Source organism: Betta splendens, chromosome 3 (assembly GCF_900634795.4).
Source record: "Betta splendens chromosome 3, fBetSpl5.4, whole genome shotgun sequence".
NCBI lineage: Eukaryota > Metazoa > Chordata > Actinopteri > Anabantiformes > Osphronemidae > Betta > Betta splendens.
The window spans coordinates 1,419,414-1,435,666 of NC_040883.2; the positions used below are offsets into that span (position 1 = coordinate 1,419,414).

A 16,253-nucleotide genomic window follows, 5' to 3' on the forward strand; every position below is an offset into this window, starting at 1 on the left:
CAACTCAAGAAGTAGTCTCGATGACGTTTAGAAAAAAAAACACGGGAAATTGTAAGACGAAAAGTTCTGGAAGTTTTGCAATAGGAGGTTGATGCACAGTATAAATACTTTCTGATTATAGTCAGGGTCTTGTTGCTGCTTTGCTGACGAAGACGCGTGTTTGCGGTTCGCCTTCCGGTCAGTATCCGTTTTTATTCGCTTTTAAGCAGAGTCGAAGTTACAGTTCCGCATCCAGAGGCATGACTGCTCCAGCACACGCTCCGCCGTCGAAGGTTAACGTGGTCTTTGCGGGGCTTTAGCTGTCATTTCTCTGGCGCAGGCTAAACGTCCACAGCGACTCGGTGTCGGCCAAAGCACTGGGCTGCTCCACAAACGGAGGCGGTCGCCGTTACCTCGCTAGCAGAGCGTTAGGGCAGTGTAACGCCCAGTGTAACGGCGCTTCGCGTGTTACACATGCTGGACACGTAGTGTCAAAACTACACTCGCCACCACCCTGATTTGAGCTGTGTGATGTGCTCGTAATGCAACTGCAAACACCTCGGAAAATAACGCACTGACCGGTGGAAATGGTTGTTATTGATTTCTGACGGTCTGAACGTCTTTACGGCAGAGCTGATCGACTCTAAATGCAGGTACAGTAAAACGTGAGAACCACGCGGGTCACGAGAGAAAGGAAGACTTTATTGGTCATTTTCACATTGAATTCAGCTGAATCACGGTCTCGAGTGTTTACGTTTGAATGACGTCATCTGATCATACTACAGAAGTTGTTTTATTTGAAGTCCTAATGGTGTCACGCGGAACAGGCAGAAGCATATTTTGATAAATCCACTGCAGCCCGGTAGAAAAGTATTGTCCAAGTCAAGGGACGTTTATTGGAAACACATTAATAATTTCAGATTCTGCGAATCAAAACTAAGTACCAGATGAAGGCACATCATAACCTGCCCTTGCCTAAGTTGGAAACCTATTCAGGTGCCCTACATTGTTTTGACGTGGCACCATATAAGATAATGCTTTTTAATGTACATCGCACTTATTTGTGCCATTGTCCACAGATGGCGTGCTACGGAAGCCGTTTGGAGGAGGACAGCTATGACGGAGAGCTGTCGGACTGTGCCTTGGCCATGATGGAGAAGGAGCGGGATTCCCTCCTCAGCCCTTCAGAGAATCCTGCCACCTTTATGAGCAGCACATCCCCTAGTCTCCAGATCGCACCCGTCCAGGGCTACGACGTGGAGTTTGACCCGCCACTGGAGAGTAAATACGAGTGCCCCATCTGCCTCATGGCTCTAAGGAACGCCATTCAAACACCATGCGGTCACCGTTTCTGCAAGAACTGCATTGAGAAGTCTCTTCGGTATGCTGTTGTGTCGTTCTCCGTATAAAAATTAACTCTAATTCGCTTTTCAAATCCGCTAACATCAGTTTCATAGCATTGAAAACTCCCAAAAAACGATTAGTCTAACGTCTATTGCTACTTGGAATTGTTAGATTTCTGAGGTGTAAATAGCTCTCCATAAAAACGCGTGCTTCTTCTCATGTTTTCACACAGTGATGCAGGACAGCGCTGCCCTGTGGACAATGAAATGCTTTTAGAAGACCAGCTGTTTCCTGATAACTTTGCCAAACGGGAGATTCTTTCACTCACTGTTCGCTGTCCAAACGCCGACTGCTCTGAGAAAATGGAGCTTCGCCAGTTAGAGGTGAGAATTGAAAACAGTCGGTGTAATTTTTGTAAAGTGCTGATTTTAGTCTGAAATAGAAAAAATCCTGCTTTATTAAGAGAATCTTGCAGCTCATTTTTTTCTCCCGTCAACAAGTGGCCTGGTAGCTCAGTGGCTAGAGAATTGGCTTGGGAGGCAGGAGGTCACATGTTCAAACTCACCAGGGTGTGTCCTTGTGTAACACACTTCTAGCTCCGCGGGCGCCTTGCATGGCAACCCACCCCCAGGGGATGGGTTAAATGCAGGAGCCAATACAGGCTTTCTTTCTATAAAACCTCCTATCATTTCTTTGTGCTCCCAGTCATGTTTCAGTTTAGTGATGAGTGATGACTGTGCACATCTTGATTTGATGTGAAGCTCAGCATGCTTGAAGACATTGCCAATCCAGTGTCTTATGAAATAATTAACTATTGAGGAATAGATAGCTTGACAGTTCATAACATGTCTCTGTTTTGGGCTGAAATTAAATGGTTACACACACGAACTGTCTTGCAGCGTAGTAACATCAATGCTATTAATTGAATGTATTGTTTTCCTTGCAGACTCATTTGGCACAGTGTCAGTTTGCCACAGTTATTTGCCCACAGTGTCACCAGTCGGTGAGAAAGAGGCACTTAGAACCGCACACTACTGTGGAGTGTCAACGAAGGCCTGTGTTGTGTCCAGACTGCGCTGAGAACTTTGTTTATGAAGAAAGAGAGGTATCATTGAGTCACATTCAGCTGCCTTTTTCTGTTTATGTAGTTTTGCAACATGCACCACAGAAATTTTTTTCAATGATCTGCCTTTGATTCCTCTTTCAGCTACATGAGCAGCAGTGTCCCTTTGCAATTATCAAATGTCTGTACTGTGAGATTGAACTAAGCAGAGATCAGGTGAGCTTCCGATTTAATATGAACAAGATTCATAGCTGTAAACTAATCAGTCAACATATGTCGACTTCTGTTTTGTGTGATTGAATGGGAACTACTCCACACACAGTCCACAGTGCATCTCAGAGCTGATGCCAACATCCACTGTTTCTGCAACACAGTGATATTTAAAGTTCTTTCTGCATGAAACGGGTTCTTTCTAAGAGTGCTTCCACATTACGTGTTAACAACTTAAGGCCACAGATTAGTTGAAAACCTTTGTTGAACATCTGTTTTGAATATGCAGAGATGAATGAATCTAAGCTAATACATTTTTGTTTCAGATGGAAGGCCATTGTGATGCAGATTGCCCCAAAGCACCTATTGCCTGTAACTTCAGCTACTTTGGATGTAAAGAAAGGGTAAGTAGCTGAATACAAAATTTTTTACACACCTTTTTAAAAGAATGGTCTTTGTGACGGTCATGACGGCGCTGCATCATAACATGACTGTATTTGAATATTTTGCCATCGGTAGTAGTAGATGATATTTGGTATCGTCTCTGCCATACAAAAAGGTGACATCAAAACACTGCCGACCACTGACTTCATAGGCAGATGTGTGTTACAACCACATCCACCTCTGAACACTGTTCCTCAAAGCTCCAGATATACTTTTTAGTGGCCCTTCATCTTTCTGCTCAGTCTCTTCTGGAACACAACTAGTCTTCTTGCTGTATTAAACAGCCATGTGTCAAGAATCAATGAGAGCATTTCTTTGTTATCTTCTATTGATTCTGTGTATCAGCAGTTTCATGGAAGTTTAAGTTTCATACAGTGTCATTGTGACAACCAATGTCTGGACGGTAACTTTATATGAAGAGGATAATAATGTGCTAAATGGGAAGTGAGTAGAGTTGGGTCAAGTTGAGGCAGAATTATGCAATGGAGAAATTCTGTTAGTCCTGTCATAAAGTGTTATCGTGTCCCTGTGCAGATGCAGCGGCACAACCTTGCCCAGCACATGCAGGAGTTCACACAGATGCACATGCGCTACATGGCTGAGGTCGTACGGTGCCTTAGTCTCAACGGAGCCAACAAATCCCTCTGGACGCTTGGACCTCCTGTGTCCTCTGAGGATCCAGGTGCTGCAGCTTCAGCCTCTGTTTCAGCCTCGAGTTGCTCCAGAGGATCTGTAAGCTGTGCTCCATGCCAGCCAAGTGAAGAAATGCAAAGGCTGAGAGAGATGGATGGAAGATTGGTGAAGCAGGATCACCAGCTACGTGAACTCATCATCTTAAAAGAAACACAAGTAGGTGACGTCCAAGGGCCCGGACCCATGTGTGATACCTGATGTTTTAGGTGTGGTCAACATGGATTTTGAAACTGTGGTACTTCGTTGACAGGCAGGCCAGCTGGCAGAACTCAGGCGCAGGGTGTCGACGCTGGAGGAGACCGTGAAGGAACTGGAATCTCTGCAGTGCCACGGCGTCTTCGTTTGGCGCCTCAGAGGTTTCTCTGCACACTTGAGAAACCAAGAAGCGGGCCAGGCCATAGTCGAGCACAGCCCCGGGTTCTACACGGGCAGTCCGGGCTACAAGCTGTGCCTGCGTTTACACCTGCAGACACCCAATGCACCGCGCTGTGCCAACTACATCTCCCTGTTTGTCCATGCCATGCAAGGGGCATACGATGGACTGCTGACATGGCCGTTCCAAGGCACCATCAGGCTTACCATTCTAGACCAGGGCCCCGAGGGACAGCACCACATGGAGGTGATGGAGACTAAGCCAGGACTGCAGGCCTTCCAGAAGCCCACAGTCAACCGCAACCCCAAAGGGTTCGGCTACGTCACCTTCCTACACCTGAACCAGCTGTCCCAGCGAGCCTTTGTTAAAGATGACACGCTCCTCATTCGCTGCGAGGTGACGCCGCGTTTTGATGTGCCTCACCGGGACGGACCAACAGTGCAGCCGAGGGGACCTGAGGCATCAGTTTCCAGAGACTAAAGTGACTTGTGGTGTCATAACTCGTAGGTGGGTGATAGCTGCTGACAACACCTTAAATGACAGCTACACGTGTGATACCCATGTAATCGTTTTATAATTTTTCAATGAGGCTAACACAGTTTAAAGCAGCTGCATTCTGACAAACTGCTACATCAGGACTCATCACTGTTCTGTGTTTGATGCGATCCACGCAGCATTCAAAGGTCACACTCACTCAGTTCTCACTGTACTTTTACTGTTTTTGAGTGAGTTATTTAGGTTTAAATATCCTCTCAGCTGTAAGTCCTGCAACCTGACTAGCTGATTATAAAAAGCTTAGGCTATTTTATTTTTCCATTTCCATTTCTGATGTAAATTTTCAAACACAAATATAAAACAAAAAAGAAAAGTTTTCTTCTGTCACGAAGGGCACCTTGTAGTTTCTGATTCAATGTTTAAATGTGGAAACAATGTTGATGTTGTCATGTGTCTATTGAAATGTGTCTGTGTGTTTCACCTCTGATCATGTCTAAGACAGACGTGTACTCAATCAAATGGACTGTTCCAAGAACCCACTGGATTTTATGGAGTTAGTAAATATTCACTGTCAGCAACTTAGACATGACCTTTGGGGAAACAAGTACAAGTTTGAAAATGTTCTTTGAACATTTAGTAAAGAAGGGAAAGCCTAAAAGGTAGTTTTGTTTATGGTGAATATGATCAGGTGGTTTATCATATTTTTCCGATCATATTTGATTTGTTAGGTTTCTAATTTCAGTCAGAGTTTATGATGCCTTTCACACAATGACATGACCTATAGAAATATTTCAAGAAGAGACTATATGTAAATCCAGCTTGCCTTGTCTGTGTCCTTACTGTTAAACAGCCATTTATATATTCATAAGATAATGAACTGCATCCACAAAACACATTTGCTCTTGTTACACAGAACCTAGTAAAAATATTTACTTCAAATAAATTCAATACAACTCTTATAAATAACACATGTCCCCTTTTTCCACAAACTACACCATCATGCATCACAAGTTCTAAAATAATTGTAGCTATAACAAACTTCTTAGGTGGTCTATTGATTACCATCACTTTTACTCATCAATGTATGGAAATCTTTTGTTGGCACCGTAGCCTGGGTGCCCTGGCTGGGCTTCCTGCTCAGGTTGACTCTGGGCTGCATCCTTGGTGCTGCTTTTCTTAGAGGCTGTTAGAGACACTGACGCTTCATGCCATATATAGATCGAGTTTGAAGAAATGAAAAATAGCAAATACAGCATTACAAAAGTTTACTGATGTTCTGGGCTGTAATATTTTGTCTAATCCTTTTTGTATCTGCTTTGTGACTCACTGGGAGCTCTGGGAGCGTCTTTGCCGCACTTCAGCGTACTTTGAGCAAAGCACTCTGCCATCCAGGACAAGACCTCCCCACAATATCGGACCTGGAGACAAGCGAGAATCCAGAATGATGCGCACACTGCTAGGTTAAGCCAAATGCTCATATATGACTAATACAGGGGTTGAGGTCATTTATTCAGGTTTACCTGAGTCTCCGTGAACACCAGGCGTTTTTCCTGGTCTTTGAACCCATTCACAATCCTCAGCAAGCTCTGAACCCTGGTTAAAATAATAATTAGTACTGCAGTTGTGAATTGTTGCCACAAGGGAGCAGTAGAATCAGGCCTAGTGTACAGTGGGCGTATCAGAAACCTTTAGTGAACTAAAGAATGACACTTACTTTGCAGAGGTGCTCTTGAGCTTCTCCTCGCTGCTCTCCATATGCTGACGCTCCAGTTTGGCGAGGTAGTTCTCTTTCTGCACCGTCTCCCATGTTATCAGCCTCTGGTCCAGCCCGGCCGGCAGTTCCCTCTCTGTCCAGATAGAGCAGGTGAACAACAAGGATACGTGTTTCTTATTCAGGCAGATAAGTCACAAGAACTCGTTCCAGCCTCTTGCAATAAAGTCTAATAACATGGCGGTCTCTAATGGAAATCGGCTGAAATATGATATGTGTCATTACCAAGGTGCTCCTGCTTGGACTCAGGCTGCTTAAAGAGGCAGAGCAGAAGCTGAGAGAGGTGGCTGATGATGATGAAGGGTGGTGCCAGGGCAGGACGGCTGTGGTATTCCACAATCAGGTTATACCTCTGAAACTTCCAGAAGATGTCTGTGTTTCCCTGAACTACCTGGAACGTGTAGCTGCCAAATGAGACCAGACCATAGAAACCAGTTCATTACAGACGTAAAAGCAGTGGGGGAACGGCGTTGATCACTTGGACGCCAGCTTCTGACCTGAACATGGCAATGAGGAGGTTGAGCAGCAGGACGTTGGTGACAAGCAGGAAGATGACCAGCAGCAGGATGACCAGCCAGTTGGCGTATTTATTGGGACACGGCGGCAGGAGGCCCATGATAATCATCTCAGAGTCATTGGTGCAGTTAAAATCAGGCATGCGAGCAGCTGTGCTCCAATTAATAGAAGAAAACAATAAAGGTTGACGTGAACAGGAAGAGACTTCAGTGATACAACACATGATGTTTAAAGTGCTTGAATTCACCGTCTATTTCTTCCAAGGGAATCTGGCCAAAAATGTGCAAGTACGGGCGGTACAGGGCCCTGCGGAACACCCAGTCGATCCTGGGGTCGTTGGGGTGGAGAAGAGCCTGGGTGGCGACACCGTACGCGATCATCCACACACTCAGGAAGAAGAGGAAGAAGAACACGTCCTTCATCTGGAAAACAGGCGTCCTCAAAGCAGGCTGACAAACACACACACACTTAGGAGGGAGGGACGGGCGCTGGGGGCACTCACCATTCTTTCCACAATGATGATCTTGGGCCCCAGCTGCTTGTGAATGGCAAAGATGTGGATCAGACGCAGAGTGAAGACCATGAAGTCGATGGCCAGAACCGTCCTCCCGGCTTCGTAGGTGCCACCCGCCATCCTGCCAAGATCAAGGCCGCACACGTTTGCTCAAACTCTGTCTCCGTTCCATAAATAGTTAATCACAATACTTTTTCTATTTTAGTATCATCGTCACCTGCAGGAAACCCCAACGACGAAGAGGGAGATGGCCACCATGTCACACTTGTTCCAGTTGTCTTCAACATAGAGTTTGAACTTCTTCAAAATGTGCATCTCTTCATCGGTGAAGAAGCTCTGCATCATTCAAAGGCACAGGTATTAGTCATTGTCTCTGTTACATTGTGACATTTAGATTTTTGCACGATGCTTCCTCACTGAGATTCTCCTCTAACTTTGTAGCACTGGTGATCAGTTATCAAATGGAGTATGTAAATAATTAACATTAAATTAGTTTCCCGTTAGCTAACGCTGACATGTACGTCTGAAACACTGACGTTAGAGCGGCATCTGAAATCTCACACCAGCGTGTTCCATTGTTGCCCGATTCAGCATCTATTATGACACCAAATCATCAGATTCTGTCACAACGTGCAAGAAGCAGCGTCGGATTAAAAGCTGGAATCCTGCAGCGTGCAGGAGCCGGGCCCTGGGGCATCGGCATCCTTTGGGGAGCCGCATGCGCCTCGGGGCGGTTCCTTTGAAGGCACGGGGTGCTGCTGGGCTCGGTACTGCGCCTCAGCCTGCTGTAGAGTGAGCTTCCCCTGATGGAAGCCGTTCTGCTCAGCTCAGGGGCCTTCGGAGAGAAAAACTGAGCTGGAAGAGCAGCGGTGAGAGTCTGTCACATCTGGGGCTTTTAAGCCCAAGGGATGAAAGCTCAACGGGATCAGTGCAGCATGAGGTCATGCCTCTCTGACCTGACTGGAAGAATGGCCATGAATTCTAAAACCTCAGAGAAAGAGTCACTGTAGCGACTGACAAACCTCCGACCCAGATATGTCGCCCCTTAAGCCTCAATGAGTGCTGGATCCTAAATGAAACAAAGCATTGAAGAACCAACAGATTCTACCTGTCGAAGTTCCTCCAGCACCAAGGTGAAGACCCAGAAGTAGAGCATGATCTCTGGGGCTCCGGGGCCAAAGGGCGGCGGCGGGCGGAAGTCCAGCAGGAGCACGTAGGTGAAGAGGCAGAGGAAGGCGAAGTACATGATGACGTTCCCAAGGAAGACGGTGACGGGAGCGCTCCAGAAGCGACGCCAGCGACGGATCAGGTAGCGCCACCACACGGAGGCGCAGCTGGGGTCGGTCTGAGCTCCGGGCGAGGAGCCCCTGGAGAGAGCGGGAGGTCAGGGAGCTCATGGAGCTCAGGGAGCTGTTCCAACTTTTAATACGACCTGCTCAGCTATTCAGGGTTTACTGCACTCAACTCACAGGCGGTCGTCGTCGTCCGTCAGCAGCAAAGCCTTCTCTGTGTCCAGAGTGTCCATCTCCACAAACTGTTCTCCTCCTTTGCGACTGTCGAGCTCCTCCTCGCTGAGAAACGGGTCAGAGCGTCACACAGCGGAACGGCGGCGGCCGAACGAGGCCCGGGCCGGAGCCGGCTCACCTGAACTTGATGAGGTTGGTCCAGATGAGGGGAGGACAGAAGAAGGACACCACCAGCTTGGAGATGGCCGTGTCCGTGGTCATGGCCCCCCACCAGATCTTGGTGAGCAGAGCCTGCAACGAGAAAGGGGGATTTAACACCTGAACGGAACCACCACAAGAGGGAAACATTGGCCACCGGAACATGGAGCCTCGGTCTCAGCACAGAAGGGTTCTGGTCAAAGCAGGCCGTCCTTTAGTCCCTGCTCATGGATGCGTGTTCGTGGAGTTTGACTTGTTAAGGGGGTGATGATAACAATAATAAACACTCATTATTTATTAGTGAAGCTCTGTGAACATTACCTGAACTCCGTCGTGGGCGAAGAAGCTCTTGGCGTCGGCCTCGGTTGCCAGGTTCAGCACCGTAGATTTGCTCCAGCAGTGCGTTCTCCTCACCAACAAAGCGTAAGCCCGGTCCTCGCTGTTGGAGTAACACTCTCCAAAGACATCTGCCACGATAAGAGCTTTGACTATCAAGTGTTCTCCACTCAGACACAGACGCATTCATGCCTCCGTCTCCTCCACATCCTTCTGCCACCGCGTTGGAGTGTTTTCAGGTCACTGAATGTACTTCCTGCTACATTTAATTTACTTTCTCTTATCACTCTCTCAGCCATCGCCATCGAACAGTTGATACACTCACCAAGGGCGAACTGCTCATACTTGGCCTCCTTCATGCTCCGCGCAGACTCAGCCTCAGATTCCAGTCGCGCCATCTCCTTCAGAATCTTACAACCCGCCAGCGCCGCCGCTACCGCCTCAGGGCCCTGAAGGATTAAAAGAAAGCTGGCTCCGAGAAATGGGTTTGAAAGACGGATCTGAGAAATCTAGTTTAGAATTTGAGAGCGCGGCGTGTTTTGCATGTAAATGATTATATTGTGTGCATTGGGTTTTAACAGGCGTGAGCAGATTACAGCAACAGGTTCTGACGCCCTTGGACTCAAACACGTTTCCCTGTGAAACACACATCGTCTCATTTAAGCCTGTACATGCAACAATAGTGATACAGTAAAACTGAAAGTTCCATTCAATGCAGGTCCATTTCAGGTCCCTGAACTTTGCACAGACCAAGAACAGGACAAACCTGATCAATCCCCAAAAGCAAATGATTTGATGTGTTGAAGCCAGATTTATTCTGCGTTGGTCCTCGTGTGAGGCTGTGTGTGAAGGAGGCCAAGCAGTAACTAATCACCTACATGTGAGCTGTTTCGCAGGCAGAGGCCGGTCTGCGAGGGTGATTGTGGCGAGACCTTCAACACGAGAGACACTTCAAACAATCGCATTACCAGCGCAGAAACCCAACCAGAGTCTGGGAGCTAAATTGATTCGCAGTGAGGGATGTACACACGCTACACGCAATTACCATAACTTCAGATAAAGTCTGAGTTAAGACGCAGGAGAGGAGCATCAGCCTGACCGGTGGCCAGATTATAATAATTGCTTCCTTTAGTTCTGGAAGAGCCGCGAGGAGATGAAAGGTGCCTTAAGGAGAGTTTTAAAAGAAAGAGCAATTACCAGTGATTGGTGTCATTTAAACCGTTCATGGAGCATCAATTCCACGTCAGGATAAATTTCTCATTAACTTCATCAGGGCTGTAGATACTCCTGCATTACAGCACGGCTGGCTGGAGCTCCAGCCCGAGCCAACGGCGTGACCTTCATTTGAATAATGTTCTTGCAGATAAGATAGCGTTTCAGTCGACCCCGCTTTTTGATAAATATGACATTTGCCGGGCTCTTTTATCTAGAGTGACATTTTTATGGGGCATGACTCACCTGTGCCTGCACGGAGCTGACCCACATCACTCCCACCCTCTGAATCCACCACACAAACTAGCGCTGTCTAATTTCCGCTGCTCGAGCGTCTCTGCCGACGCCACGTACGACGCGTAGGCTTTAATCGGAGCCTCGCGGTGAGAACACTGTGAAACGACTAGAGGCCGACGAGACTGACCATGGCCCAGAAGTAGTTGGCCATCTGCTGCCGGTTCTGAAGCACGGCCCACAGGAAGAGATCCCTCCACGGATGTTCACAGCGCTCCTCCAACTCAGCCAGGTTCTTCTGGCTGTGGAACAGGCGTCCCTTCGCTGGCTTCTCCTTCAGCATGAACGGAACAATAAACCATTAACTACACAAACAAAGCGCGAGGCTGACTGTGTTCTGGACGCACTGAGCCAGCGGAGCCTCGCTCACCGTGGAGTTCTTCTGGTAAAAGCCTTTGCAGGAGTCGTGCAGAAAGTCCTTGAGGACCTTGGCGACCTCGTAGAGGGTGAAGCGGGGTTTGCCCTGCTCGGGCGGGTGGTGCGCGTGCGGCCCGGGCGTGCGGCCGGCTCCGAGCAGAAGCTGCTTCTCCTCGTACTTCTTGAGGAGCAGGTTGTGAAACAGGCTCTTCTCCGACACCGACCAGTAAAGCTCCTGGAGGCGGCCGTAGGTCAGGAACTCGCCCAGGTTCACGCCGTTGTCCACGAAGAGGCGCACGAAGTCGGGCTTGTCGTTGACCAGCGCGTCCATCATCACCTCCTCCAGGTCGCACGCCTGCAGAGAGCGCCTGCGTTACACAGCGCCTTCTCACGCCTCACGTCTGTGCTGCTTAACACTGCTGCTTCCTGTCACCTTCCACTCCACGTCTCCGTTAAAGATGTCACTCTTGGCGATGTCCACTCTGTTCCAGGCCACAGCCAGCTTCAGCTCATCCAGGAAGTCTTGGGCTTCCTGACTTTGGCTTTTACAGGCTGACACCACCAAGAACACAGCATGCGCTCAATGCAAACACACAGGAGACGGAGAAAACAGACCTGCCTCAGAAGGACTTTACCTTTGACTAGAGCTTTGAGGATGACGGTATCCAGCTCAGAACTCTCCTGTTCAGGGTCGTGGACCGTGAGGAGGTGCCCGTGGTCCAGTATCCTCTGGATCTGATGGCAGATGGACAGACTGGTCACCACCAACACGCTGCTACAGCTTTGTCTCACTCCTCACTGTGCATGTCAGCTGCAATTGTTTTTAGGTCATCTCATACAACTTGAACATTGGGATGAAATCCTCCACTAGCTTCCCTCACTATCTTTCCCACTGTGCCCCATTTTGCTGGCAACTCTGGAGTTTGGGGACGTGTGTGTGCTGGCTCCACGATGTGCACGTGGCTCTCACCAGCTTGACCCAGTTACTGATGTCTGTGCTGTGGTGGGCATTCGGAAAGGTGTCCAGCAGCAGCTCGTGAACGCTGTCCGCGTCCCAGGAGCCTCTGTTCATCAGCGTGACCAGGATGTCGGCCACGCCCCCGGAGCGCGCCAGGATCAGCCACGGTGTGGAGTTGCCAATGCCTTTCCACATCCTCTGCCGAGGAGGACACAGTGTTCAGACACGCAGACAAACTTGCACACGTCTCACCCACACATCATCCGAAAATGATATTGATCAACGCGAGGAGCAGTCTGCAGCGTAATCTCTTCAGATGCGGCTCCATTTGTGCCAATAAATTGCTGGCTCTGACAGACTTTCACAGCTCGTTCCTCAGCCTGCAGTTTGCCCCATTCTTCCCAAGTGGCACAACCGCTGTGCACATTCAGACGATAAGACAGACGTGTGGTTTCAGGAGCAGCTCTGCGGGGTCACGTCCACAAAGTTACTGCTGAGCCAATAGAAACCTCACCGTCAGGATCTTGGGTTCCCCGTGGACCAGGAGACACAGAACAGGGATCTCAAAACTGCCGGTACCTGCAAGCGCCAACAACTGCATTAGCAGAACAACGCACAGGCTGCAAGAATATGATGAGAACAGTGACTGCTGCCAGTTGGAAAATCCTCTTTGTACAAACTATAGTAAAAAGTCCCTTTTTAAATATTCTGTTAGTCCAAGATGTGAATCATTAACTCAAGGTTGGAGCCGGTTCACTAGAACACTGCATCTGCACGATTTCAGGGCATGTGAATTAACAGTACTGTAAGTCATGTCAAACACAGCCATGTGAACATGAAGCCTCCTCTGGAACTGTTCAGTTTGAGGCCGTGTGACAGGTTGGGTTGGTTATTTTTATCTACTGGTGACGTGACTGGTGCTCTCCCAGCAGCTCACCTCCATAACCAGTGCGCTGCAGGGAGATGTGCTTGAGCAGCTTCACCCTCATTTCGCTGGTGGCTCCCGGCCTGTTGGGATCCTCCTCCACCAGCACAAAGTGCGAGTGGTTGCTGTCCAGGGAATAGACCGAGCCGTGAGGCAGGTCCTGTGGCTTGTAGGCCGCAGGCTCGTCCACCTTCAGAGGAGAGCGCAGCGTGTTAATGTCAGTGACGTGTGCATGTGGACTCCGTCCGTGCGTGGCTCAGACCTTGGCGGCGAGGAGCGCCTCGCGGTTGTGGATCTTGTTCCAGGGTGCGATGCCGATGGCCACTACGCGGACCTTAGAAGAGGTGCTGGCCAGGGAGTGGTCTCGCACCGCCTGGCCCAAGTGCTTGGTGATACCAAAGCGAAGGCCGTTGGTCAGGATCCACGCCCCTGCAGAACACAGGTTCAATGAAACACAGCAAACAACACTATGACTGGGATTCTTCCTGCACATGTGTGGTCATCCTGCTGCCAGCCAACAGAGGGCAACAGCAAACTGCCTCCCTGAGCCAAACAGCGCCAACCTGTGCTCTGAGCCGCCTTCACCAGTCCTTTCCTCAGAGTGTCCCTGAGCCACGGCTTCATCTGCGACAGCTCGTCTCCTCCAACCAAGGCCACCACCAGGTGGGGAGGAGAGAGGCCCCACTCCTCCGTCAGCATGTGGTAGATCAGCACCGGGTCCGTGTCGCTGCGCACCCTCACAAACTGAGCACAGGAATGGGCTTAAAGCATTTCTACCTCAAACGTGAGATGCTTTTCATCTCATTCATTTTCACCTTCCCTCTCGTCTTGGTCGAACCCACGAAGTCGATGTCGCCCACTCTTCCAGCCGCCCAGTGACTCTTCTCCTTCTTCATCCTGCTGCCCAGGCCTCTGGCTCCGCCTTCCAGCGTCTCATCTACCGTCGCGTTGCAGGAGCAGCCCAGCAGGACCCTAAAGGACACACATGAACCGGACATGCTGTCCTGTAACCAACAATAGAGCTGAACCCGTCCTTCACCTGCAGCATGCACCATGCAGGCCTGGTGCATCATGCCTGGTGCATCATGCCTGGTGCATCATGCCTGGTGCAGCATGCCTCTGTGACGACCACTCCCCAGAAACCAGTGGCTCAGTCTCATACGTTCACACAGTGTCGGTCAAGGATGTTTCATCGTATCATGTTGCATACTGTGAAACACTGAGAAGCAGCGGTGAAAAAAATCTATAATGTTTTCTACATGTTATGGAGCTGCTTCGTGTTTTTGGCTGATTTAATCATCATCCGCTGCATTTTCTGTTTCCAACAGGAAAATCATTCCGTCCAAATGATGAGCAGCTCTAATGAATAAGTGAAGTAGAAAACTACAATTGCAATTAATTAGGAGCAGAGCAAACGTTTGGCCTGTCATTAAGTCGGAACCTCGGCCTGTGTACTGTATGATGACTAGTGCCCCGTCGGGTTCACCTGTGCTCCTCTGACCACTCCAGTGCGTCCCCACATGTCGGGCAGCGAGTCTGAGGCTGCAGAGTCTTCTGTAAGCAGACGCATACACACATGTTCAGTCCAGTGATCTGGATCTGCATTATGACTCACTCGTTGCTCTTATCAGACAGAAAGCTTCTTGGAGGTACTTGTGGTCAATGCAAAATTGGCAAAATTTCCATCCTCGCTTCCTATGCAAAGTGCTTCTGTCGGACATTTGAACTGGAAACACACAGAACACGGTTACTCATGTATAACACATGACACCGAGACATTTCAGGCCCTGATACAATGTGAAGTGACAATGATGAACATTGGTTTTAATGAGCAGTCTGGAGAGGAAAAGTAGGACCTGGCTTGTTGTGGTGGTGCAATGAGAAAGCCACAGTCGCAGCGATTATTTTCATAGAAATAAATGACACTGAGGTCAGACAGGAAACTCATTCATTATTGATAAGAGCATCCATCTGCCTGAGTAAACACGGACGTTCGTCAGCCAGCCTGATTTGCATGGGCACTTGAGCTGCTTTTGAAAGATGATTAAGCCAAAAATGCAACACAAGTGCACATTTCTCTGTATCCTCTGAGAAGAGACCCAGCGCTCGTCTCCCGTGCGTCTACCGTTCTACGACGTGGTCTCAGGGGTTCACGGCGTCAGCGAGCGTTTAGCCATCTGTTTTCATCTAGATGAGCAGCTTGTGTGGGAGCCTTTTCCGTCTGGGCCCGGCCGCGAGAAGACCGGGCATGCAAACAGGACCATTTGCATGCAAAGGTAAAGGAAAGGACGCGCTGCTCCATTATGATCTAAACATGTACTTAACATTGTGCTTGAAGTCTTGCCGGATTTCATTCTCGAGCAGAAGACAGTGATTAGCCTTAATCTACTCGTGTACATCAGCGAGAGCCAACACACAGCTTCAGCATATGGGTAAATCTGCAGGGCCAAGAACCCTCTACACACAGAAACCCAGTGTTCCTCCAAATGAGTGAGATCATGGACGCCCTCCAGACATAAACCAAACAGTGCTTTCAATAATAATGTGTTAAGGTCCATTATGAGAAAACATTGAGAATCTAGAGTGTAAATTTACATCTTTTCTAAACACGACAAAGACACCTGCTGCTCTGCAAACTCACCAGAGGCGTGTCCTCCTCCTCCTGCATGGCTGAAATGAGAGCTCGGCTCCTCCACCTGCTCAACCACACCTGTAACGCCGATGACCCGGGTCATGGAGGTGTGGTACAAAGGTGGGGCGCTGCCTTCAGCCAATCACGAGCCGGCAGCTGTCTGGGAGTTTGCATGTTGGCCAACAGCTGCATGCGGCTCACATCAGGACCACGGAGTTCCAAAGCAAGACGTCCTACTAACACTAGGACCCAGTCACACAGAGCCCAAGACTTACGGATACAACAGATTTAATAAGAAATAAATAATTAAGAGTTTGTATTGACTTTTCTTCAATACACAAACTCAAATGACAGGAAATAAAAACTTAAATAAGCAGCAAAGGCAGAAACAGCTACAGGGAACTTAGTAAGTACGAGATGCAGCATGACTGTAGCGGTCCAGGTGAAGGAGACCGAGATTACACAAAACGGAA

The 16,253-nt window shown here is 48.8% G+C and overlaps 2 protein-coding genes across 4 annotated transcripts; one reads left to right on the top strand and one right to left on the bottom strand.

Moving 5' to 3' along the window:
- Positions 1 to 35: 35 nt before the first annotated feature.
- Positions 36 to 4,778, top strand: traf6 (TNF receptor-associated factor 6). Of its 3 annotated transcripts, none has more exons than XM_029144346.3 (8): positions 36 to 177; positions 1,059 to 1,360; positions 1,556 to 1,706; positions 2,270 to 2,428; positions 2,531 to 2,602; positions 2,923 to 3,000; positions 3,575 to 3,889; positions 3,984 to 4,778. In XM_029144346.3, the coding sequence occupies exons 2-8, from the start codon at positions 1,059 to 1,061 to the stop codon at positions 4,584 to 4,586; spliced, it is 1,680 nt and encodes a 559-aa protein (XP_029000179.1). In that variant the 5' UTR covers positions 36 to 177; the 3' UTR covers positions 4,587 to 4,778. The 3 variants fall into 3 exon arrangements, with proteins under 3 accessions (XP_029000179.1, XP_029000178.1, XP_040925939.1); XM_029144345.3 differs by lacking the exon at positions 36 to 177 and adding an exon at positions 339 to 632; XM_041070005.2 differs by lacking the exon at positions 36 to 177 and adding an exon at positions 711 to 975.
- Positions 4,779 to 5,516: 738 nt separating this feature from the next.
- On the bottom strand, positions 5,517 to 16,248 carry trpm5 (transient receptor potential cation channel, subfamily M, member 5). The gene is made up of 26 exons (XM_029144335.3): positions 15,790 to 16,248; positions 14,635 to 14,702; positions 13,964 to 14,120; positions 13,712 to 13,892; positions 13,411 to 13,577; positions 13,161 to 13,338; positions 12,738 to 12,802; positions 12,236 to 12,421; positions 11,901 to 12,000; positions 11,699 to 11,817; positions 11,279 to 11,620; positions 11,039 to 11,182; positions 9,728 to 9,851; positions 9,388 to 9,533; positions 9,047 to 9,159; positions 8,872 to 8,973; positions 8,511 to 8,769; positions 7,620 to 7,738; positions 7,391 to 7,523; positions 7,136 to 7,310; positions 6,870 to 7,038; positions 6,598 to 6,776; positions 6,316 to 6,448; positions 6,122 to 6,194; positions 5,929 to 6,019; positions 5,517 to 5,802 (listed from the first exon to the last, which is right to left on the bottom strand). The coding sequence occupies exons 1-26, from the start codon at positions 15,814 to 15,816 to the stop codon at positions 5,672 to 5,674; spliced, it is 3,681 nt and encodes a 1,226-aa protein (XP_029000168.1). The 5' UTR covers positions 15,817 to 16,248; the 3' UTR covers positions 5,517 to 5,671.
- Positions 16,249 to 16,253: the final 5 nt, after the last annotated feature.

What these genes read in the sequence shown, in the direction of transcription:
- trpm5 (XM_029144335.3), bottom strand. Translation starts at nt 15,816, where the DNA reads ATGCAGGAGGAGGAGGACACGCCTCTG. An exon ending in TCCCTTGGAAGAAATAGACG is followed by an intron (nt 7,039 to 7,135) that starts GTGAATTCAAGC and finishes ATTGGAGCACAG; the next exon opens with CTGCTCGCATGCCTGATTTT. An exon ending in CTCCTCATTGCCATGTTCAG is followed by an intron (nt 6,777 to 6,869) that starts GTCAGAAGCTGG and finishes CTCATTTGGCAG; the next exon opens with CTACACGTTCCAGGTAGTTC.
- traf6 (XM_029144345.3), top strand. An exon ending in TTGTTTATGAAGAAAGAGAG is followed by an intron (nt 2,429 to 2,530) that starts GTATCATTGAGT and finishes TTCCTCTTTCAG; the next exon opens with CTACATGAGCAGCAGTGTCC. An exon ending in TCATCTTAAAAGAAACACAA is followed by an intron (nt 3,890 to 3,983) that starts GTAGGTGACGTC and finishes CTTCGTTGACAG; the next exon opens with GCAGGCCAGCTGGCAGAACT.